At 29.5% G+C, this 24,589-nt stretch overlaps 2 protein-coding genes and 1 long non-coding RNA gene across 5 annotated transcripts; 1 reads left to right on the top strand and 2 right to left on the bottom strand.

The window, feature by feature from the left end:
- Positions 1-4,092: 4,092 nt before the first annotated feature.
- On the bottom strand, positions 4,093-10,323 carry LOC149886119 (uncharacterized). 3 transcript variants are annotated; one of them, XR_016454393.1, is made up of 10 exons: positions 9,709-10,323; positions 9,490-9,547; positions 8,414-8,494; positions 8,189-8,317; positions 7,962-8,036; positions 7,774-7,868; positions 7,524-7,598; positions 5,087-5,298; positions 4,864-4,982; positions 4,093-4,791 (listed from the first exon to the last, which is right to left on the bottom strand). XR_016454393.1 is itself a non-coding variant. In XM_090093723.1 (8 exons), the coding sequence occupies exons 1-8, from the start codon at positions 9,933-9,935 to the stop codon at positions 5,145-5,147; spliced, it is 894 nt and encodes a 297-aa protein (XP_089949849.1). In that variant the 5' UTR covers positions 9,936-10,323; the 3' UTR covers positions 4,093-5,144. The 3 variants fall into 3 exon arrangements, 1 of the variants encoding a protein (XP_089949849.1); XR_016454394.1 differs by having other exon boundaries at positions 4,093-5,298; positions 8,205-8,317; XM_090093723.1 differs by having other exon boundaries at positions 4,093-5,298.
- Positions 5,297-7,772, top strand: LOC149886120 (uncharacterized). Its single transcript, XR_016454395.1, has 2 exons — positions 5,297-5,922; positions 6,039-7,772. It is a non-coding gene; the product is annotated as an uncharacterized LOC149886120 (long non-coding RNA).
- A 4,517-nt stretch (positions 10,324-14,840) lies between the features above and the next one.
- Positions 14,841-24,436, bottom strand: LOC145184196 (ankyrin repeat domain-containing protein 13D-like). Its single transcript, XM_090094438.1, has 15 exons — positions 24,255-24,436; positions 20,681-20,816; positions 20,432-20,556; positions 19,541-19,586; positions 19,255-19,308; positions 18,667-18,756; positions 18,453-18,522; positions 18,200-18,313; positions 16,921-17,069; positions 16,666-16,736; positions 16,277-16,492; positions 16,015-16,093; positions 15,629-15,847; positions 15,413-15,554; positions 14,841-15,305 (listed from the first exon to the last, which is right to left on the bottom strand). Exons 1-15 carry the CDS (start codon positions 24,372-24,374, stop codon positions 15,119-15,121), a joined length of 1,818 nt encoding a protein of 605 aa, XP_089950564.1. The 5' UTR covers positions 24,375-24,436; the 3' UTR covers positions 14,841-15,118.
- Between the last annotated feature and the right edge of the window lie 153 nt (positions 24,437-24,589).

The raw sequence follows: 24,589 nt of genomic DNA, 5'->3' as shown, positions 1-24,589 counted from the left end.
TATTTTCGAGGATAAATATTTTCGGCTCTATCATGTGACACGGGTTTATTGTTTAATTTTATTTGCATTCCATAAACAGTTAGCAGATGTGGCATCGACAAACTTAGATATAAAAGTAAATCAGTATTAAAATGCAACAATATGCGACTGATATTTTAGGAAGTATTAGGGACATTAACCAAATCCCTGCATATGCATCCTTTTTTTGAAAACCTCATTTGTGTAGAACTACTCATGCTCGATAACCTCAAGAAATTGAATTGTCAAATCAGTTTTCTTAATCAATTTAGCTAAAGCTACCACCACTATCCACCACCACCAGCTATTATCCTCAAAACTTCTCTGTACTTTTTTGATGCATAAATTTTTATTTTAGCATAACTTCATCGTTCTTGCTTTTTTAAAATGCATTTCCTGTTTAAACCTTTTACGTCATCTTATTTCCATTTGAACTTCGTTAAGTTTTAGTTCATAAAAGGTGGTCCTATTACTTCGGTTTTAACACTGCTCTTCTAAAATTATGCACCATAATCATCTCTTCTGATATTATGCACCATAATAATCTCTGGTATACATTAGGGTGCATCAAACGCCCCATGTCTTTGTAAACATTAAAAATTTTGGCTGTACCTAAGTTAATTTTTTTCCAAATATTGTTTTAAGCTTTTGTGTGAATTTTCAATTTTCTAAGTCAATGTTTAAGGGATCCTCCATTAATGCAAAATCTTGTATATAGATTAACATAGCGAATAATGTATTACGCGACAATTATAACAAGAAAAACAGCTGGAAAACATTATATTATTAGCTTTTATTACGCTATTTAGTGCTTATTTATTGTCAGTAAAGTTAAAAATACAGTAGTAAAAGTTTACAGTGCATAGTTAGTTGCTTATATAAACTTTAGCTTGATTTTCTTAAATCTGGTTGCCTTTGACAATCTTTTTCGATCACTTGCAATTTGTTTTGGTACACTGCTTCATTCTTGGCATCTATTTAAACGTCGCAGCTAAGCTTAATCCCTCTTTCTGCACAGTCATTAATGACATTTATTGCATGAATATTAGTGATTGAAGGTTGATATGCTCCAGAATCAGGCCAGCGAGAAACGTCTTCATTTAAGAAGCTTGGCTGCAGTTTTAGTGCGTAAAACGTAAACCATGAATCTAATAGAACAAAATCTGCCAGTTTAGTTGATAATGTGATAACTTTTTTAGAAGGGAACTGTGGTTTTTCAAAACTTGTCCTATATCGACCTCTTGGGAATGTAACAGGTGCGGCTGGTTGAATTTCAAGCAACCGGTCAGCCAGCAGACATTTCTCAGCGCATGGTGTAAAATGGTTAAATAGAGCCAGAGGCACAATTTCTGCAGTTAGATACCACAAATGGCGCTGAAATGCACGTATGGCATTCTTTGCAATATTAGCATTTACTGCTTCATATTGCAAAAGTTTGCGAAAGAGCTGAAGATCGTTCCAAGGAGCATCTGCAACTGATGAGCACGTCATCCACCATGTGCTGTAGACATGTGTCACAAATACAATAAAATCATATATTTTTTGCACTCGGTGGGCGGTTGTAATACTCCCTCGAGGAAGATCGTTAATATGCTATTGCAACAGGCATATTTTGGTAGAATAGATTAGTTTGGCCGTCTATCTTTTCTTGTGTAATGTACCCGGTTCGTTAAAGGCGATAAAACTGTCTTCTGTATCCTCTGTCTCTGCATAGATAAATAAACTTCTTGTAATCATCACGTCTCAGTTTAAGCTCAGCTTGAGTAGCCCTTAGGACTTAAGAGCTGCATGAGGAAAGAAAAGTTTTGGCTTCTTGACTGTAAGACTTCGTTGAGTCAAAGCGTGTTAGAGACGATTTCTTAAACGTTTTTCCTATAAGATAAAAGTTCTTTCGGAATTTTGAAAAAAGAACTACATCAGGTGATCTGGAAGTCTCAATTTTAAGATCTTCAAATACATGTGAAAGCACAACTTCCCCAATATGATGGCGACAGCCAGACCATAGCAAGACTTTACCAAATCTTTGTTGGATTGTCACACATGCTGCAGAAACGTGTCCTGTGTTTGAGGCGGTTGTGTCAAATGTCATGTTGACAATTGGCTCTGTACAATGCCAGGAATTTAACAGATCAAGTGTCCAACCACTACACAAAGCCATTCTTCAGACGCGTTCTTATCAGTTAAAGAAGTCATCAATTTTGAGTCCCAATGACGAATTGCCAAGTCTGGTGCAACCCATTGTACTTTATGGTCTTCTGCCAATTGCTAAACAACATTTCTCCGTGATCTGTCTGCAGTAGCATAAGAAGTAGACACATTAGAACTGTTGCCTTGTGACTCTTCAATCAAAGCTGCTGTAAATGTTGCTTGTTGAGCTGCAGACATATTCAAGCATGTTGCTAAAGCAACAAGTCTGGGACATTTCAATATATCATGAGGAATAAATGCAAATGTCCCAGTGTGTGAGGAACGGTGATGGCATCTTTTACTTGTCTTCAGAGTCTCAAAATTCATGTCACATTCACCTTCATCGCTAATATCTTTATCTAATAGGCTTCGAGTTGCTGTTTCTTCTCCTTCTTTATCTGCTCTTTGCTTCTCTTTACCAGCTCTTCTCTGTGCCAATTGCTTTTGCACATTACTTTGTTGAATCTTTTTGACTAATATGTTATCTTTTGATCCAAAAGTTGCAGTTCTGTTAGTTTTCATAGAGTGGAGAAATGCCGTATCTTCAGCATTTGCAATTAGCTTTTCTACATCAGCTGGCCAGAGTGGAAAAGTTTCACATAGTGAAGCTTCCATAGCATTTATCCTGCTTACAACTGATGCATTTGACCTGGGTTAATTTGGTATCGCGCTAAGTTTAGCATTTTCCTTTAGCAGTTGTATGATGCGTTCACAAGCTTTTAGTAATGAAATCATTGCAGTATTTGCTTTGTCATAAAATACCAGTGTTGACCTGAAGCATTTAAAAACGATATGTGGAGTCCATGATTTATCTTGATAACCCATTCTCATTTCAAAGTATGCTTTATAGGCAGTGAAGTACTAATTACTAGGCGTGAAATACTAATTATTAGGCGTGAAGTTTGCCTTCACTTGTTTCGGCGCCACAAACATAAAAAAACTAATCTGGTGATAACTTGCCATCTTACTTGCAATCTCAACTCTACTTGGCATAACTAACTTTTACATGTCAAATTAATATTTGTTTTAAAATAAAAATAAAAGTTTACACATAAAAGTTCTGAAATCCGAAGTATAGAAAAATAGATTGACTAAAATGACATCTTAATGCTGATAATCCGCAAATGACGAAAAATTAAAGTATTATAGCCATGTAAAAAACTAAACACACCACTAAAGTAAGCAACCTCAAATTTTGTAAGAAACCTGGAAATATCCAGCCAAATAAAATTTTGTGACGTGGTGTTATTTGAAGAGTTTATTGCTAGTTTTTATTGAGCATGTATACATAGGGTACATCAAACGCCCCAAGGTTTTTAAATATCCTTGTACCCATTTAAAAAAGTTTCCTTTTGGGCCTAAATGGTATAATATGAAATATTACTTACTTATGTTTAGGGGGTCCTCCAGTCATTTAAAAAATTCACATTTACCTATCATAGAATATAAACTGTTATTAATTTCTTCAACGGTTTTTCATGTTTAAGTTTGAAATAAATGTTTAGTTTAATAATACTATATCTTTGATTATTATATTCTTGTTGTCTGCATTTGACTGAATTAAATATTTTTCATCAAACAAGAATGGCTATTGCAATAAAATCTACAGCTGGAGCATACAATATTAAGTACGAGCAATAAAATCTACAGCTGGAGCATACAATATTAAGTACGAGCTCATTTTTTATAAAAACATCTTGCTCCTCTAAAGAATTGCGTGATAAGAATTTTGTGAACTGTATAATACTAAAACTAGTCAAGAGAAAAGAGCTTGGAATGCTTTGCGGAAAAATATTGGTTTCCTTAGCAACAACAGAGCTGAGAGCTTCCATGCAAAATGTCGATTAAGATGCACTAACTGTTGTTTTACGTAAGAGTCGTATTGTAAAACGAGTTCAATTTATTAATATATTATATGAGTATTGTTATACAAATAGGCGATAAATACAAAGAAGAGATCGTATATCACAGTTAGTGGTACAAGAGTTGCCCGAGTCCGTTGTTGTAACTTCAAGAGAGCGAGGTTTCGAAGATCACGCTATTTATACATATTAACCAGGGGGACATTAATTGTTTTATGACGATTTGATTACCGCAACACTTACTGCGTTCTAATTTAAATTTCTTTAGGTCGAATCTTGGTGCAGCTAGTGAAGAACACAATGAGCAGTTTCACAAAGATATGTGAGAAATGGAAAAACGCTATCAGGGCAGATGGAATGATATGATGATGGGGGGCTGTGCATGGAATTTACTTTATAACGATGGTCTAGTTACAGGAGAAAACCACGTTCTGCGCTTCACTTTTAGTCACTTTTAGTCACAGTTTCATACTATTTTTGATGATTTGATATGGATTTTCTACTTCTATTTGTTATGTTGAACAGTAAGCTCTTACATCTTTAATACAGTTGATGTGGTTGTCAAGGAAACATTGCGTTCATTTCTATTTCATTTGTTTGTATTTATATTGGCTTTGCTGATGCATCAATGACGTTTGCTTTTTACTCGTTTTTCATATTTTCTAGCGTAACTGTAAATACTACACTAAAACTGATTGCATTTTTGAAACCAGCCCGATTTCACCTAGAAACACTAAAAAATTAACCCAAACAAAAATTTCATTAACATTTGCTACGAAGTGTAATCGATGCTCACTTCTATTTATTTGTTGCCATTTAGTTGCTGCATCCAATCAACTCCTTGTGACTTTATAACTTTTTTACTTAACCAACAAATTTGATGTTGAACGAAAACAATAGCAAAACATTAAACATCTAAAACAATACCTTTATAACTTTTTTTATCCTCGATATTTTTTAATGATATAACAAAAAAAGGATAAAATTAAACATCTGCTAAACAATTTATAAACTAAAACCTTTCTTTCAAGTTTATATTTCTTTGTAAAAAGAAGAATTTGTTTAAACTTTTTGCTTCTATAATCTCGAATTCTCCTCTCCGTTCTCTTTTGTTTTAAGACCAACTCCAATTTTTATCAACGTATGAGTGGTCTCTTGAAATGTAAAATCTTTCAGCAGGTTTTCTTGTTTAAGTTGCAAAACTTCTCGACGGCGTTCAACCAACTCGTATCTTTTCAAGAATTAAACAATATAGTTTCTAATTTCAACTACGTACACAATAAAAGTACAAACTACAACTGTACATATACACATTACTAACAACATTAATATAAACAACTACAACTGTACATATACACATCACTAACAACATCAACATAAACAACTACAACATAAACACATCACTAACAATAAAACTATGTCTATATTCCAAACAATTTTTGTAAAAATTGTCAAACTTTTTCTAAATAGAAATTTGCTAAAAAAGAAAAAACAAATTAACAAGTGTATTTGTATCAATTTAAAAAAAAAAATGTTTTCTTTTTTTTTAAAGTTTCACAGTTACAAAACAATTGACGATGCGATCTACATCTTTATATTTATCATACTTCATATATTTATCATCGTGTTCAATTCAGAAAAGAGCAAGATTTGTTAGCTTTTCACCAATTGTTGATGTTGAGTAATTTTTTTACCTTTTAAATTGTTAAGAAAGATTGTTTTCCTTCACAAGAAGTTGCCAAGATGCTGCATAACAGTGTTGCATGAGAAAGCCTGCCATTTCGCATTTTCGTTGGTCTGAATTTGAAAGACGTGCGTTATTTTAACATTTTCTTGTCCTGGCCAATTTTTTCAAGTAATTTGTTCTCAGTCATTTTTTTGCTGGTGAATTGAATATTTCATCGTTTTCTTTTATTTTCTATTAATTTCTTTTGTTTACTTTTGTTTTCTTTAACTTTTTATGGAGTATAGGCCAATGATGGTGAACCGATCTGCGGAGACGTTGTAATCACTGGCTTAAATCATTTTCCGAATAATAGCTTCCAGTTACTTTCCTCAGCTTTCACTTTGCAAAATTTGATAACTACCAAAAAAATGAATAATTTATTTCTTGTTATTGATGCTGCTAATTCTAATGGCAATGTTCCAGACTATTTTTGAAGAATTAAGTTTTTTGTAAATGGCGTTGATTGTCATTGATTGTTATTGATGCGGATTTCAAATGAAATTAAGGTTAATCTTTTTAGAACATTTTCAAGTTCGAAGATTTCAAAGCATTAGCGACTTCTTTGGGTTAAGTTTTACAATTTATTTCGTTTTACAAAGAACAGTTAACTGTTAAAAAAGTTAAGCTTTCAGAGAGATTCAAAGATTGGCTCTCTTATTCACCAATAGCACGAAAAGTGAACAGGTTTCTTATACAAAATTGTTTAGATCAAGTTTAACGTCTTAGATATAACAAATAAACTCAGTTGCAGTATCGGGACATTGTGATTGGATATTCTTAACAATTTAATAAAACAGTTGGGCATGGCAATTTAACTGAAGTGTGGTTCTACATAATCAAGTATGGAGGACTACACTTCAGTTAAATTGCCTGTTCTACAAAAGAAAAAAGACATCGAAAAATTCTAAATTGGATCTTAAAGCTGATACGGATGTACTTGATGCGCATGCGTAGACGATTGGGATTTGCATCAAAACTGTATGGTAGAGAGATCATAAAAATCAAACAGAGAAAAAAAAATTTCATTGATAATTTAATTTTAAAAGAGAGATCTTGGGAGACTGCATAACTCTGCTACTTAAAATACTATCCTGATGATTTTGGAACCAATGTCATCTGACGATATAATTCACTACAAATTTTAAGTTAATCTCAAAATTTAAAGGTCGAGATGCAAAGAAATTGTTTTTCAATGAAAATAAAAACACTCTCTAATATCTTTATAGTGCTACGTACTTGTGCTACTTGTGTCTCAAATGTTGTAACTTGCAGTTGTGAATGTTTTTTTTTTCGATTTAGAAAGATGTCAAATTAACGCTTGACCATGCGACAAGCATGCGTGTAACTCAAACACCACATCCGTCTCTGTTGTGTGTCAAGAACGATGTTTAGGATACTACGGACAAAAAGCGCAGTAAAAGTGAGTTTGCACAAAAAAAGCGTGTTCTTTATTTACTATGTGTCATCTTTCCTCGTATCTGAAGAGCGAGCTCATTTTTAATAATGACATAGTAGCGCTTTAACACAGTAGAAAAAAAAAAGGTCGGCTATATTTTTATGATCTAGAGACCAATGTTATGCACAACCCCAGGCAAACTATACTTTTAATCCAGCCCAGCCTGGAACTAGTTTGATAATGAACCTCAGCGAAGTAATTAGTAAAAAATTGTTTGAATATGCGTCAGGATGCAAACTAAAATTAGAACGACTATTTAATAAACAATCGTTACCTAGTCATTTCAAGATCTTGACCGATTCCTTTTAACAAAGATTTGTACTTTGCTGTAGATTTGTCCAGAGCTTCTCTAAACCAAAAGAAATGTCATCTCGTTGAAAACTAAAATCGTCGCATCCCAAAATTGCATTGAAAGGTGCAATCAAAAGCAAAGCTTATTCCACAATTTAGAAACACGGGGAGTATAAAAAAGGATGTATAAAGTTTCATAAACAAATGAGTTATGAAAAACGTTTGAAACAAACTGTTTGTTTTTTATTTGTTCCTTAAATTCCTTAATGCGTTGCTCTTTTGTCTTGTTAACATTTTCCAGATCGTAAAGCGATTTGTTTAAAATTATCTAAAATATAAAAAACCATATTTAAATTTCATAGTAAGTTAAAAAATATAATTTGCTGGTAGGACAATTTAATGTGAATAACTGAGTTTTTACTTGGTTTTTTTGAATTTGCTTAAATTGCTCCGTCATCTTCAAATTTCGCTTTTCCATATCAAGCAACACACTTTGCTAAAAACAAAGAATTTTCCATTTAATAAAGTAATATTGTGCCAATTATTAAAATAACTTTATGCTACTTAACAAAACTATTTTGCACTAATTAATGCATAGCAGGAAACGAGCTTTCAATTTGAGCCGCAATCAGCTAAGATAAAACTTACAATTGATTGAGTGTACCGTTTTTCATCTGCTATTTCAGAATTTTTACGTTCAATTTCAATGGCTAATCGCAAACTCTCTTCTTCCTTTGAAATTATCTGATTCTTTAAAGTTTTATAGGCTTCAACATCCTACAGCAATCAAGGCTTGTATAAACAATCAAGGTTTGTATAAAAACATTAGGTTTAAATTATTATTGAAACTGAAATGATTCAAAAACCGTGTACTTTCTCTAAGATTGAGTTCGTTTCCAACTGTTGTTTTACCAGCTTGTTCAATTTCTTCTTTTTAGCACGCAATGTTGAATACTAATTGAAAAAAAAGCAAAATAAAACTTTTTAACTCGTAAACAAATCTAAGAATTTATTGTTAAAAAAATTTTTTACTAAAAGATTCTCTTGGTTCATTATGATAGACCATGATTCCGATATATTTTTCATATATATACTCGGGTATACACATCAAAAGTTCTCATTATGAATAGTTTTTTTTTAAGTATTTAGATGATTCACTTTTAAATTGAGTGCAAAAAGCTTCAACCAAAGCGTCCGCCCTAAATAAAAACTGAAATTTTTCTGAAGCAAAATGCTATTTCACTGTTTTAATACTTGAAATTTCACTGTTTTAGTGAATTGAAATTATTTAGTACTAGCAATTGTTTCTAAAAAATAATTTTCACTACCTTAATGTATAAAATCAAGATTGATAGAGATTTTTGCAAATACCATCAAAAAGGATGGCAAATTATATAGCTACCTGAAAAGCAAACTCCAAAGAATAAGCGACATTGCAAACAAAGAATTTTATTTGGTAGGTCCACAGATTAAGAAATCGTCAAAGAATCAAAAAATGAGCTTCAAGAAGCTTTTTAGTAAAATTGAAAATCACTAAAATAACCATAATTGTACCACATGTAGCCATATTTTAACATTAATTGTACCACATGTAACCATTTTTTAACATTAATTGTACCACATGTAACCATATTTTAACATTAATTGTACCACATGTAACCATATTTTAATGTAAAAGTTTAAAACTTTCAGAACCGCTAACTTTTAGTGGCCAAAAAGACAAAACCTCCTGATTCTGCGTAAAAAGTAAAAGGTATTTCAATATCGTAAGATTTAGCGCTCTATACTTGGTTTAGTTCGTTATAAATCTCATACGTTTCGTACTTGGTTTAGTTTATTGTTTTTACCTTTTGATTTTAATGTTGATTATCCTTTGGAATTTGCTTTACAGTTAGCTATATGTTTTGCCATCTTTTTTGATAAAATGGACAAAAAAAAAAACAAGTCACCTTTGCAGAGAGTCGTGAAATATCCTCGCCTTGCCTTTCGATCTTTATGTGAGCTTCCCTATAAACACGAGTATTTCAATAAATACAAACAATCCTATAAAGGTGTGTGTGTGTGTGTGTGTTTGTGTGTGTGTGTGTGTGTGTGTGTGTGTGTGTTTGTATGAATGTGTGTGTGTGTGTGTGTGTCTGTGTGTGTGTGTACCTCTAACTAAACCTGACCTTTGCAACCCTTGAGCTTCGTTGAGCTGTTTTTCGTACTCAGCAACAATTCTTTCTAGTTCACTGTTCCTACACTTAAGATCTGCAACTTCGCATAAAAGCTCATTTATCTTCCATTTGTGTTGCAAATTCTCACATTTTATGCCTCCAATTTCTTTTATAACATTATTAATTGATGACTTAAAATTTAATGACTTGCTGTGAATGTCGCTGTCAGTCAGTAGCATTTCACTTTTGATTTTCTTCACTTATTATATCTTAACTTTATATTAACATCAGAAAAAAATTGCCTAGTTGGATAATATCAGACGTTTTTATACAGTAAAAAACTGTTTGCTCTAGAATGTTATTCTTTTTCATGTTTTCATTTGGAACAGCTCTCAATTTTTTTTTTTTTTTTTTTTTAGATAGCCCGTGCGCAATAATTCTCTTTTTCCAGATTTTTTTAATGATTACGATGTTTAATCGAGAATTCAAAAAAATATATATTTTTGAATTTTTTTGGAAGTGTTTATAGAACTTCTGGAAGCCAACTCTTTTTACCTTCACTGATTCGTACTGAATTTACAATATGGATAACATGCGAGGTTTGATACAGAAGTTTGTTAAACTTACTTTACTTACTCAATTAAATCTAGAAGTTTAAGAAGTAAATCTTGTTGTTACCAATGTCATGACCACCAACAATGCGTCCAAGCATTAGAAAGGATTAGAAAGCATTAGAAATAAAATGTCTGTAAATGTAAATGTAAAAAAAAAAAAAAAGAATGAATATTATATATATATGTATATATATATATATATATATATATATATATATATATATATATATATATATATATATATATATATATATATATATATATATATATATATATATATATATATATATTTAATTGACCTGAAAAATTGATGAATAATAATTTGTAAAACGGGTTTTTATTGACAGTGATATAGCTGACTCTCTAACCATTAAGAATTTTGTCGTTTTCTAAGATGTTTTATATTCACTCTGGTGGATGACCATACTCGCCCAAGTGTTTCCACAAGGATTTAATTTTGGAATTTCTTTTTTATAGTTACTTTTTGAAATGATATTTTATGTTTATGTGTGATTCTTTTTGCAATATTTGTATAAAATGTAAAGAAGCTTATTCACTTTTCTAATACTAATTTTTAAAGAAGATTGTAATAATCAGGAAGTGATCCAGTTACATCCAGGTTCATCTAACAAAGTTCCCTCAGTTCAAAACTTGTGCTTCTAATGGAGTTGAAATTAAGGCCAACACTCCAAAACATTTAATTTACTGCAAATTTATAAAAGCTTTCAATATCATCCTGAACTCTTTACAAGGTTTTCCTGAAGAAATGCAGGAGCAAATGTGACCATCTTAAAAAAAGAACAATTAGAGGTTGGTACAAAAAGAAGAATTAACCGTGTAATGCTGCCTACTTCTTTGAAAAATCCGTCATTAGTGAGTCTAAATGTAAAAAACTAAATTGATCCAAACAAGTTCTAAAGTGGACAATTAACGCCATGTCATGGCCCATGAAGATAGGCATATTTGAGATATTTATTATGAATGAGATATTTCAAATGAAATATTTCATTTGAAATATTTCATTTGAAATATTTTATTTGAGTTATCTCATTAAAATATGAAAGTTATCTCAATATTTAACTTATTCTAAAAATTACTTATTTTGGTAATTTACATGAACAGAGCTTCACTTTCATTAGATGGCAGTTTTAATATTAGTTTTCCCAGTTTAAAAGATGACATTAAAAAAACCAGACAAGCAATAGATGCAGATAAAGCTTCTAGCTCTCAAAAATTTTACTTTCATTTTATGCAGGAGGGGTGTTAAACCTAAGTGTGTAAACATTTTTATAAATACCATAACAAGACCAAGAAAGCAAGTGAAGACAAGGAAAATAATAACAGAATTTAAAAATTACATTAAATCAGATTATTTGATATTGGGATGAGAAACTCTTTGAGTCTTAGAGGGATTAGAGGAATGGTATTGGGATGAGAAACTCTTTGAGTCTTAGAGGGATTAGAGGAATTGGATCTTAAAGTTAACATTTTGCCCAAGTTTTGATACGAGACCTTGTAATGCAAAGGTATAAAATGAAACTATTCAAGAGGAATGCAAAACAATGGCAATTCTTTTAACTGGCAACTTGATTACCATCATCTTTTAATTCTTCTATGACTGGCAACTTGGTTACCATCATTATTTAGAACTGATCCTGGGAGCAATTTGGAACTTTTTATTTAAAAAAGAAATAAAAATTAAATATATATTTTAAAGATTTTGAGAAAGAATAGATTTGCTCAGAGAAATTTCCATTCAGTTTTATTAAAAAAGTTCCTTAGATATTTATATCTCTTTCCTCAAAAAGAAAACAGACTCTTAAGATGATTATAAGTAAGCTGCAAAATTTTATCTCTTTGGAGGATCAGAGCTTAAAACAATAAATCTTAATCTTCCATCCATTAGAACACAGAACATTTGTCATTTATTGGGAAGAGAATTGTTCTATCAATTGAATTGTTCTATCAAAGAGAACACAGAGCATTTGTCATTTATTGGGAAACGAATTGTTCTATCAATTTGAGCATAATTGTAAGCAACTCAAGTTTCCTCTTTAGAAACTGATAAGGATGGAACTATTTATAGATAGTTGTTTGCTAAAACCTTCGAGGTTACCAGAAATGCTGCAGAGCGAGAAGTCAAGTTGTGTTCAGATTATCTTCAGATATTTATGAAGATAAAGTAACTTATTTACAAAACATACTGAAAATTCTTAAGTTTTATATTTAAAATAATTGGTTAACTTTATCAGATTGTGCGAAACGAAATTTTAGAAGTAGGTGAAACTCAGAAAAATCGTTGGCAACTTGAATAAGAAGCAACTATTCTCTTTTTTTTCGATTGTGACCCCAGTCACTTCCTTATCTCTACCTTTGATCTCTTTTTTTGAAAACTCTGATAGTTCTATGAGGCGGGTCTTTTAAATAAATATCAATTCTATATTTGTGAGTCGGGGTTTTCTTTACGAGGAATGGGGTTTAATTTGTTCGTATTTTAGGAGGATAGGGTGTATAGATGTATGGATGCCTCTTGGTTCGGTGTAATGGTAGCACTCTGACTTGTGTTATAATACGCGCGTAATTTTCTTGGCGCGCGATATTCTTCTTCCATATTTTCTTTATGAACAACAAATCTTTTTATGCTGTTATTAACAAATAATATATTCTCCGCTTTACACTATATAAAAAAACTGTTTCTTACTAATTCTTCTATTCCTTCTTTTGTCGTTTATCATGTAACCAACTATAAATCTCCCTACCCGAAATGCCCACCCGTATATCCCTTATACTATAACTTGTCTTCCCCACTTTCAACAATTTTCGTAACTTTCTCAAAACCTTCTCGTAACCTATCTCTTAAGTTCTTTCTCCTCTTCTCTCCACTTTTCTCCTCTTCTCTTTTCTCCCCTTTTTTTCCACTTCTCCCTTCGGGTTTCTCGTTTTTAAATTTGTTGCTTTGTTTTTGGGCGTTGGCGTCTTTTCATTTTCGTTAGATAGCGTGTAAAATATTAATGGTTGATTTTGGGTGTTTTGATTGTTATGAATAGCATCTTGGTTAATTAGATTTAGCTTCCTCACAGTTCAGAGTTTTCAAAAAAAGATATAAAAGGCAGAGATAAAGAAGTGACAGGGGTCACCAATCGGTTTAGCACGACGAAATTCAGCATCCTTAAATCGTTAATTACTCGAAAACTAAAATCGTGGTTCAAAAAAGCTATATAAACTTTTAAGTCGAGAAATTTTGTGCATAATTGAAGACAATGAAACCTATTACAAAAAGGACTTTTCATAATCGCCAGGTCAGCAATATTTTTATGAGTAGATATGTTGCCAACAAATTCAAGTGAAAAATTTTAAAAAAATTCAAACTGAAAAATTTACTCTCAAGTACTTTATATGGCAAGCGCTCTGCTCCTGTGGTTTGAAAAGTGCACCATAAATTATACGTAAGATTTTGAACTCAGATTTTCATATAGAATTTTATTTAGAAGACTTTTTATATGTAAGAATGCTTAAAGAAACACCTTTTGCCATTCATTAAGTATGAAATACCCAAAATATTTGCCCCTTATTTGGCTACAATCTACTACTCCAAAAAGTCTCTAGAAATGGTATGAACAAAATGGCGTCAAGCTGGATACCTGAGAAAGTTAATCCTCCAAATTGTCTTAAGCAGCGAGTTATTGAAAGTTATCAATCAATTATTAGAGGAATCCTAATAAAAAGCAAGAAATTCGCTTCAGATGAAGAAAAGTTTAAGAAAAAGTAAATAGCAGCATCAAAAAAATAACTCAAGGCAAAGTCCAGGAGATGATGTCAAGTACTCGCAAAAATATTCGGTTTCTATCTAAAAGTCTAGAAAATGGTTGAAATAAATACCCTCTAAAAATGTAGAAAATGGTTGAAATAAATACCTTAGTTTCATAGTGTAAAAAATTTACAAAAATCTGTTAAGTAGTTTTCAAGTAATTTATGATTAGAGGGTATTGGATTTCATCGTGTTCAACCGATATTTAAGCGTGAAAAAACTTTTAAAAAACTTTAGCAGAATTTTGAAAAATCCTCTGACACTTTTCTTTTGAGTTTATTTTTGATATTTAAAAAAATTTTTTACAGTTTTTTTCCTAACTTTTTTGATTTTGGCCAGCTCATAAAAATCCTTTTAGATTACTGTTAGAGTATTCAAAGAGAGTCCAGATATAAAACAGTGCAGCAAAAAAGATTTATTCCTTAAATAGATTATTTGTTAACATTTATCAACTTTATTTTTATTGTTGCGCGACATTTTCTTTTCACATTTAATTATCATTAAGCAGCATGAGTTTTGCAAGATTCAAGACTGCAAGATGAAATTTTTGATTTTATGTTTTATGGTTTTTCCAAGGCCCTGGTTTAACACCTACTATGCCGCTTTTATGTTACAAAAACAAAACTTTATTTTAGTTTAGAAGGGGTGTGGTTAATGAAAGTTATTGTCAGAACAATCAGAGTTTTCAACTATTGAACTATTTAAAGAAAATAGCTGGAGAATTCATTTATTGGCCTTAGTTGTTTAGGCCCATCGTTGGGCTCAATTATATAGATTTCAATTACAGTGAAAAAATTGATTACAACGCTCTTCCAAGTAAAAAACTTACAGCGAAATAAATTAAATATAAATTAATGATAGTTATAAAAACATTTAAAATTTCATTTATTTGTTATTTCGTTCATGTGAGAACCACAAAGCTTACACTATTTACACGCCAGAAGACATTGATTGTCAAAATTAAAAACTGCACGAGAGCGATCGATCCTAGTATCTAATTTTACTTTTCCACTAAAGAAAGAGCAAGAATTCGCTGGAGCTCATCTTCTTCCTCTTTTCTTCTTTGGTCAGCAAAATTAACTTCCATGGCCGATATCTCAAGAATTCTTCTCAACTGCTCTTCTTCGTTGATATAATCAGCTGAATAGTCTAGAGAATTTGTACCACCCAAGTTTACTTGCTCAGTTCTAAGAAATACAAAAAAAAAATGTTGGAAAAATATGTATATTTGAACACATGGATACTTGAAGATTATGACTTAAAACTAGTAGTAATTTGTAATAAAATTTGAAACCTCGGCAAAACCTCCTCTTGATAATCTTCATTCCATAAAAGTTGATCAGATCGGACATCAGTCTCTGGTTCTCCTAGAGTCATAAGACTTTGTTGAATAGCCAATTGCAACAACTCATCATCTTCTTCTCGAGCAGACGAATCTAAGAGACAACATGACAGCATAAATTAGAGCAATAAAAGTATCAATATAACATTTAATGAACTAAAAACTAACCGCGAAAAACTGTATCAATCCCCATATCTCTATAGCTATCATGAATCTCAAAGATTGACTTGTCAATTACACACTGAGATTTAGATACAGAATCTGAATTGATGGATATGGAATAAGTTGACTGATCATCTAGCATAAGAACTCCCTCAGGGCAGTTCTCTATACCATTCAAATTGTTGAAAGTCACACGTGCATTTAATACACGAAACAAAGGGATTTCTAGATTTTAAAAACAACTTAAAAAGACTTTTTTAGACAGTTGTTAGTGAAACAGATGTCAGTGTTGTTAGTTCTTAGTGATATTAAAAAAGTATCATTTAAATTAAAAAATAAAGAAAAAGATTATTTCATATAGCAAACATTAAAACAACTTTTTTTTTTTTTACCTATTTTTAAAGGAAAACCTGCAGGCAACTGAAGAGCAATAAAATCTCGAAGCTTAGCAAAATGAGAGCTGCTGTGTGCCTAAAAATATTGAATGATAAATATATAACATTATAGTTGTACATAACGTAAAATATTTACATACAACTATGTTGTTAAATAAGTTAAAATTTAAATGTTGTTAAATAAGTCAAAGAATTTTATTGATCCAATTTAGAAAGGTTTTGTAAGATGATCTAACGAAATAAAAAAAGGTCATCTTGCCATTAAGTTGATCACAGGAAGAACCTGATCTTGCAAAGATAAAGGAAATGTATCAGAGAGTGCAAGAGTAGCAGAGAATTTCTGACGAACTAAAGTCATTTTTCGTAGTCTACCAACATCTTTATTTGGGTGACATTTCGGATTAAAATAATCAACTATTGATAAATGATATGGGTTCATTGATTCTGCATCTTTAACATCAGGCGCATTTATGCACTATAAATAAATAGTTACAATAACTAAATACAGTAAATATCAACATTAAACTAATAAAAGCAATCAATAAAATGAAGAAGAAATTTTTTGAAATTTTAATTCCAAGTATCATTTACAATTATGAAAACCATCTTAATCAAAAATTATAGTTTGGTGGATAAACAAAAAATCACCTCCTCGATCTCTGTTTTGTGAATGAAATTTAACATAGATGGTACACGTGATTCAGCTTGTTGTCTCTCTTCTACAAAATCAGGTAAAAACAGTAAAATCAAATGTGAAAATGTTAAGAAGAAATAATAAATATATCAAACAATAAATATAACAATATTATAGAAAAAAATTAAATGCTGAAAATAGTCATTTAAAAAGTCAAATCGTTGTTTACTACTACATAGTATAAAAAACATTGGATTTTGTTAAACTACCTTGTATTCTATTTATATCTTCTTGTGTAAGATGCTCTAAACGAGTTCTAGTGACAAATTCTACACCTGATACACTGAAAACTTTGGCTTGATAACCATTGATGGTGTCTACCTTATCACCTCCCAGGCCCAAAAAACCACCTTTCTGCCTTAAATAGTTAACCAAAGGTATTACAAAAATTCTTTTCTTCTTTTACTATCAGAAAGGATTATGAACAACACACATTTCTACACACAGAGTTTATTATGTTAATTGTTAAGTGTACCAAAGAGTCATTATAAATAATAACATATATATGACTTATACAATTCCCTATTCTTGATTTTAAGGTAATTTCAGATGAAATCATCCAACATTTTATGAAAATTAAGTTTTCTACATTTTCATATCATCCTAAGAAAATATTGATCATCCCAAATATAGAATTGTTAAAAGAAATGTTTCCCAAATAAAAGTTATCAAAAAGTTAGTATAATTTCAATTTTAACTGTCATTTTTGATAACTATATCAAAATTAGTTATTTTAAAACATGAAGAATTTAAAATCCACTATAAGAAGATTCCACCTAAAAAAATGAGCTCAAAAACTGAAAAAAAAATCTAAAAAAATTTATGCATCAAACAACAAGATGCATAAGTATTTTTAGGCTTTTTAAACTTTGAAAAAAATTGCAAAGAAGCATTAATTTGCATTCTGTTTGGTTCATAAGGAAGCAAACATGGCTGATTTTTTGAAAATATAAAACATTTTACACTTAGAAAAAATTCTCAAAATTTTTGTAAATATTCACTCATTTTCAACTTGCACCAACCTATTTGGCTAAAACCACTTAAACTTTTATTGTTACTTTGATTATTTTGTTTTATTGTAATGACTGTTTATACCAAATCACTCTTCAGTTATAATTAACTTATTGACATACAATAGCCTTCCTACTATTATCAAGAGATTTACATATAAAAAATTAACACCTTTTTAAAATAGTTTTTCTAAAAGGCTGTTAATAGAAAAACCTTTTTTTCTAGTTAACTTTTTTTTTATTTTTAAACTGTGAGAAAAAATATTATGCATTAATTTTTTTGTGGAGTAGCATAGCTAAAAATATAAACACTAATGTTTATATTAAGTCTGAAGTCTTTCTTAACTTTTCATGTTGGTTAATAGACCAGTAATAAGTTCTTTAGTTTTGATTTCAAATGAAATTACTCCAGATAAATAAAAAGGATAATTTAAGTCAAGAAAACAATTTAAATCTAAATGAAGAACAAACCCCTCACCTTGTAAAACTAATATTGTTATGATCAAGAGAAGTTGTCACATTTGCTGAACTTAATCTGGAACTGATAACAGATGCAGGGGGGTGCAGTGAAGATAATTTAATAGATTCATCTCTAAAGAAAAGTTTTGTAATTAAGCCCAAAGAAAAGATTTTGATTAAAACATTTAGTCAAGTTATGTAAAATGTTTTTTAAAAGCATTTTACATAAGTTGACAAAACTCATTTTAAATGTTGATAATTAAAAAAATAACCGTATGTTTATTGACTCTTTCCAGTAGGACTTGGTATCATGGTCAATGTCAAAAAAATGACTGCTACGAGCTAAATAAGAACGTAAAAACCAAAAACAAAAGCAATTCAATACTAATACTTAATCTTTTTTTCACATTCTTAAAAGACGTTTTCTAAAGAAGTTATAAAAAACATAAAGAGAAAGGAACTGCATAATTAGATGTATGCACCCACCTCCTCCTTTAAAAATGAAACTTTTATTTCCACGTTGCCAACTCATATGATCAAAACCAACTAATGTTGTATCAACACGAACTGATGCTCCTAACACACAAATTGTTTTAAAAAAACTAAATTAAAGCTGCATTTAATTTTCAAATAAATAATTTTATAATTTTAAGATATTAAAAAATTCATTGCCATCAGACACTTATAATCATAAATTGCCATGGTAACCATATATTTCACTGCATTCCTAAAATCTATAAAAAATATTCATCTTTTTCTATATTTCTCTAAAACAACTTCTTGCTCAGTACCAGAGCAAAACTTTTTGCTCAGTACCAGAGCAAAATATTAAGCAAGAAGTTATTTTAGGAAAATATAGACTCATTATGTAATGATTATTTTAGGAAAATATAGACTCATTATGTAATGATTATTTTAGGAAAATATAGACTCATTATGTAATGATTATTTTAGGAAAATATTGACTCATTATGTAATGATTAGATCAGATCATTATGTATTGATCTCTCTTAAAAGCCTAAAATATCTTTCCATCTGTGTTTTGACATCCAAACAAAGAAAACAATCACAAACCACTTTTCCAAATCTTATAGCTATCACTGGGACACATCCTTGATATCAATGGAACTAAAAATGAATAAATTACATAAAACATCCCCTATACCAGATATAAAAAGACTATTCTATAACTTAATTATTATTAAAAATGCTATATCCAAATAAATTAAACATATGTCCAAATAAATTAAACATAACTAGTTGAAATGCTAAACTACAAAAACAAAAAAACTAATTTAGATAAAATCACAAACTTTAATTTTGATCATTAAAACTGCATCTGAAAATAGAAAAATCTTACCCCAACTTGAGAATTCCCACTTCATTTCAACATAGAAATCTTCCGCCTAAAGTCATAAGAAACATTGAAAAGAAGAACATGAAAATATTGATTTAAATGATGCAGTATTTCAATGTAACTTACCGATTTTTATTCATAACTTAACATCTTTTAATTTTTTTTTAAATAAATTTTTTGTTTTAAAACATAAATAGGAGGGGTGGGGGTGGGGTCTAGTTTGGGGTGATGTATGTCTATGATATAATTTGGGCATGATTGATGGGTTATCTTTTTTGACAAAATACTTTTGGTATGAAAACACAAATAACTGAACCTTTTTTTGCTATTAAAACTGTTTTAAGAAAAAGGTTTCAGGATGGCCATTTTACAATTCAAAATGGATGATAACACTAAAAACATATTTTTTGGCTAATTTTAAATTTAGGGAGAAATATATAAAAAGCAGTTGGTAGAAATATAAAGTTTTTTTTTTTTTTTAATATTTTATTAAAAATTGGATCTTAAATATTATTCACGCTATAAAACATGTCTGCTATGTGAAAACGTAAAAATATAACCTGTTAGTAAAAACTATAACTGACACACATGGTTTGCAGCAACACATCTGTACATGATTCTGTCTGTATTATGTGTACATGTATTTGAGTGAACATATAAACAGTTTTTTTTAATATTTATTTGTGATTTTTTGGATAGGTATTTGGTATAGATAGGTATTTAAAAATTTCAGTCATACTTTTTTCTGTTTATAGATTTTTATAGACTTAAAAGCAAATTAACTGCCAAAGCTAGACCTATATTGCCCCCAACTCTTTGTAAAAGTTGATGCACTTTTAAGATGGTTTGCAACTGAAAAAACTTAATTTAAAAATCAAATTATAGTAAATATACTTCTTCCAAGAGTTCAAGAATATCATTTATTCCACTTGACTTATGTGTAAACTGCTGAAATTCACGATGTTGTATAATGAGAGATAACAACTCAGGATCTCCTGTTCCAACAGCTTCTTGAGTTGCTGTATTTAAAAAAATCATTGGCTTATATTCAAGTTAAGAAAAATTACTATTTAGAAAAATAATACTGTACATGAAAAGAAAACTGTATATGAAAATAGCAGTACGTATGTTATAAGATCTTACCATTCCATCCTTGTTTATCAACAGCAGATGCATCACATTTATAGTTAAGTAAAATTTTGACTGATTCAGTAAACCCTAATGCTATTGCAAGCAAAAGAGGTGTTCTTCCATGTGGGTCAGGAGCTTCATGATTATGCTAAAAAATATAGTTTCTTTGTATAAATTGGATGTAAAAGTGAACTGGATTTTTAAGTCGGCTTATTGTATAAGTGGACTTAGTGTATAAGTAAAGTTTGCTTTCTTGGCCCATTAAGATCAGCTTTAAGTCTGCACATAGACACTTTTAAATATACAATATATAAACTCATTGATAGTCAAGTGCACAAACTATTTGAACTTTCTCTTTATTTTATTATGCTATAAAACTGTTTTGAATAATTGTTCCATAAATAAAAAATTTCATGCAACTACCTAACATCAGCGTACCAAAAAAAAAACCCTCAAAAAATAAAAAAACAGAGTTAATAAATAAATGTTCAATTAGAGTCAGAAAAATCTGTTAAAATCGATCTACCAGGTAGTAATACCAAGTACTTGTTGTGTAACATTGAAGTAAAAAATTTACTAGAGAAATTTTTTATGTAGTAAATAGGTTCTTTTTAACACTTAAGAGGGTTATGGATGGCACGATCAAAAGTTTTTAAAAATCAATGGTTTTCTTTCATAGTATTAAATCCACTGGAAACATCATAAAGTGTTACTTGCATGAAATTATTTAGAAACTAATTCTTCACTTGGAATTCTTCACTTCATTTAGAAGCAGATTATCAGATTTTTTAGAAGTTTTAGAATCATCAGAAATTTGTGACACTGATAAAGAAACACATTAAAAGTGTGAAAAGGGCTGTAAACAAAGCAAAGTGCAATAAAAAAAATAAGTTTATTAGCTATAACCTCATTGATAAAGTGGAAAGCAGAGCTTTGAGCAAAAGGAATTACTGCTGTGCTAGATAAAAAAGATTATTTCTTTCTTGAATGTTCCTTGCTTGAATCTTTCTTGCTTGCATGTTTCTTCCTTGAATATATTGGTGGAATTTCCTCAGTAACTTTGGTGGACACTCACAAAATTTATAAAAAGCTTCTCACAATATTTCAGAAACCCCCCTAAATTTGGTGTTTTATCTTAATTCCTTTTTATTAATACTTTTACCATTTAGTGCATTTAGTGATCAAATCAAATAGTACAAATGTACTAAAGTCAAATATCACCAGTTGATACTAATCTTATAACTATTTACTACAAACCATATACAGCTATTGAAAACAAATGCATATTATATAAAGTTACTTAATAACCGTTTGGTTCGAGCATAAAAGTTGCTACTGTTCAGATAAAAATTTATAAATTCCAAATGGACAGCTGTTTAAAAGAAGTTATGCTTAACTTAATAATAATAGAGCATTTATGGACTCAAGATAATAATGATTTCAATCAGAAGAGAAATTACATTAAACTATAAAGTAAAAAAAAGTTTCAATAACAGTTAAATAGATATCTCTACTCAATCAAAAAGATTTAGTGAGTATTTTCTCACAATCAGGCCAGATCCAGAGAGATTATCAATGCTAACTCTTATTAATTGAAGTTCATTAATTAATTTAAAAAAGAACACTCTTTATTAAATCAATCCCATAAAATTTCAAGCTTTTATTTGTGGTTAAAACAGTTGCATCCAATTTCCCATTAGCTGCAACATTAAAACAAATTGAAAAACCAAATAATTTTTCATCAAGTCACTATTAAAAAAAAAAAAAAAAAAAAAAAAGTGTATTCTGTTAGCATCAGTGTTTGATTTTTTTGGTTTTTAACAATTAAAAACAAATATTATACTAACAAATTATGCATTTATAATGGCAATGCTTTTGGTAAGAAAATGTTATATATATACATTAATTTGTTATCTAAAACTTGTTATAAAAAACTTAACCAATCAACAAATTTCATAAATCTTCAAAACTAAGAATAAAAAATTATGATATGGCATGTTGAACTTGGCTGGTAATATTATGAAACACAACACCACTTCAAAACCAACTCAAACTCTTTATACCCTAAAAATTATTGATGAATGTTCAATTTTTTTTTCACTTTGATAAACTGACATTCCTTCTCCAATAGTAACAATATGTTTCTTGAATTTGTACCCCTTAATTCAACTAAAACAATTAAAAATACTTGCTATATCAGCTTGCAGAAGAAATCAATTTAATAGAAGATTATCAAACAGACAATAATTCAATAAGTAAGATAACACCAAGATAATAACCACAACATTATAAAGTGCTGCAAAGTTTATTAATATTAGGAAATGAGTAAAAACTTTATTGAAAGGAAAAATGTTATTATAAACCATGTTAAGATTAGAGCTAATAAAAATATTTTTTAATAACTAAAAATTTTTTTACTAACAATTTGTACTAGACATTTTTTAAAAATAAGAAACCAAGCAAATGGGCTAGTACTAGAAAGTTTCTTATATTAAGGGTACTTTTTTACAACTTTAGTACTAAATGTTTCTTAAGAGTTCCTTAAGTTTCAGATTATCAAGAGAGAAAAAGTAAATAAAATGCAATTTAAAGACATGTTAACAAGTAAGATAAAATGTTTTACAGTTAGTCAACTAAAATTATTTGAATTCCATCAATATCATTTAATAAAATATTATCCCCAGATTTGTCCTCGAACAGAATACAAATTAGGAAATAGTCCTTGAACTCATTATAAAAAAAGTTTCTTATCGAAAAGAAATTTATCACTAATAGTTTCTTAAGATTTTGGGGCTTCTAGTATTATTTTCTTATAAACATGTTTCTTATTTAAAAAAAAAGTGTATATTCAGTTCATAAATCTAATGATAGCTAAAACCTTCTTTAAATAAGGTCCCAAATATATTTAGTTTGGTGGCATAGTTATTGAACAGTAATTATTTATTGTCTTTCAATATAGTGGGGATTAAACTTGCACAACTATCATTCCCAAATATTTTCATCACAACTTCCTCAAATTTCACAAAAACTGAAAAATGAGTAATTGATGTACTTTTCAATTTTTTAAATCATTTTTTATACAGAAAATTGAGCATTAAAAAATTATTTTGGGTTAATTTTATGTATTAAACCACAAATATCTAAAGCTTTTTTTTAAAAAACATAACTAGTTACAAAAACCTTATCTGAAGGTACCAAAAGGTAAAATACTAAAAGTGCAGGATGACTATGATGTATATGCTTATAATGTACTATATTTTGTTTCTATGATATGAATTTTAAGATGTACTTAGGATGAATGACTAACTTTGTGTAAAATTTAATAAGCAAATATGGTTACTTTAAGGTTACAGAAGTTAATGTAAACAATTTGACATTTTAAAAAGAGCTAGATAAAACCTATGGGTCTATAATTGCATAATTAAAGTAAAAATTTAAAACTAATGAAATGTCTAAATTGACATTTACTAATTTATAAATGCTTCCTTAACTCACTAATAATATTTAAAAGTGTAAGTGTTAACAACAGCAAAATAAACACATTGGTAAAACATAAAAGTAAAGAAAAAATTTTTTAAAAATTCACCAATTTTGACTTCAGTAACTTATCAAGCTCATCAGTACAGTTATTCCACACACACACATGTAATGGAAATCTCTCTCTTATTTCTTGTTCATTTATAAATGGAAACATCAACTCAGCCATGTCTCATGATTTTATGTTGTATATTTTTTTAACTTAATCAAAAGTTTATATATACCTATATTTCAAAAAAAAAAATTATATATACCGTAGCTAACATAATGTGGTTATATATATATATATATATATATATATATATATATATATATATATATATATATATATATATATATATATATATATATATATATATATATATATATATATATATATATATA

This window comes from Hydra viridissima, unplaced genomic scaffold (assembly GCF_058129835.1).
Source record: "Hydra viridissima isolate aposymbiotic clone 2 unplaced genomic scaffold, HvirCarnegie_v1 scaffold_7, whole genome shotgun sequence".
NCBI classification, from domain to species: domain Eukaryota; kingdom Metazoa; phylum Cnidaria; class Hydrozoa; order Anthoathecata; family Hydridae; genus Hydra; species Hydra viridissima.
Note: the sequence above shows the minus strand (reverse complement) of the source record. Positions and strands in the feature narration are given on the sequence as shown.

Bases quoted from the DNA above. Each gene is read 5' to 3' on its own strand.
- LOC149886119 (XM_090093723.1), bottom strand. From the start codon at position 9,935: ATGCTACTGACTGACAGCGACATTCACAGCAAGTCATTAAATTTTAAG. The intron at 8,495-9,489 runs GTGACTTGTTTT...TTTTTCAATTAG, and splicing joins TTTCACGACTCTCTGCAAAG to TATTCAACATTGCGTGCTAA. The intron at 5,299-7,523 runs GTAACGATTGTT...ATTCTTGAAAAG, and splicing joins CAAGATCTTGAAATGACTAG to ATACGAGTTGGTTGAACGCC.
- LOC145184196 (XM_090094438.1), bottom strand. From the start codon at position 24,374: ATGGCTGAGTTGATGTTTCCATTTATAAATGAACAAGAAATAAGAGAG. The intron at 19,309-19,540 runs GTAAGATTTTTC...ATTCATTTTTAG, and splicing joins GTGGGAATTCTCAAGTTGGG to TTCCATTGATATCAAGGATG. The intron at 18,314-18,452 runs GTTATTTTTTTA...ACTTTTCTTTAG, and splicing joins AAAGAGTCAATAAACATACG to AGATGAATCTATTAAATTAT.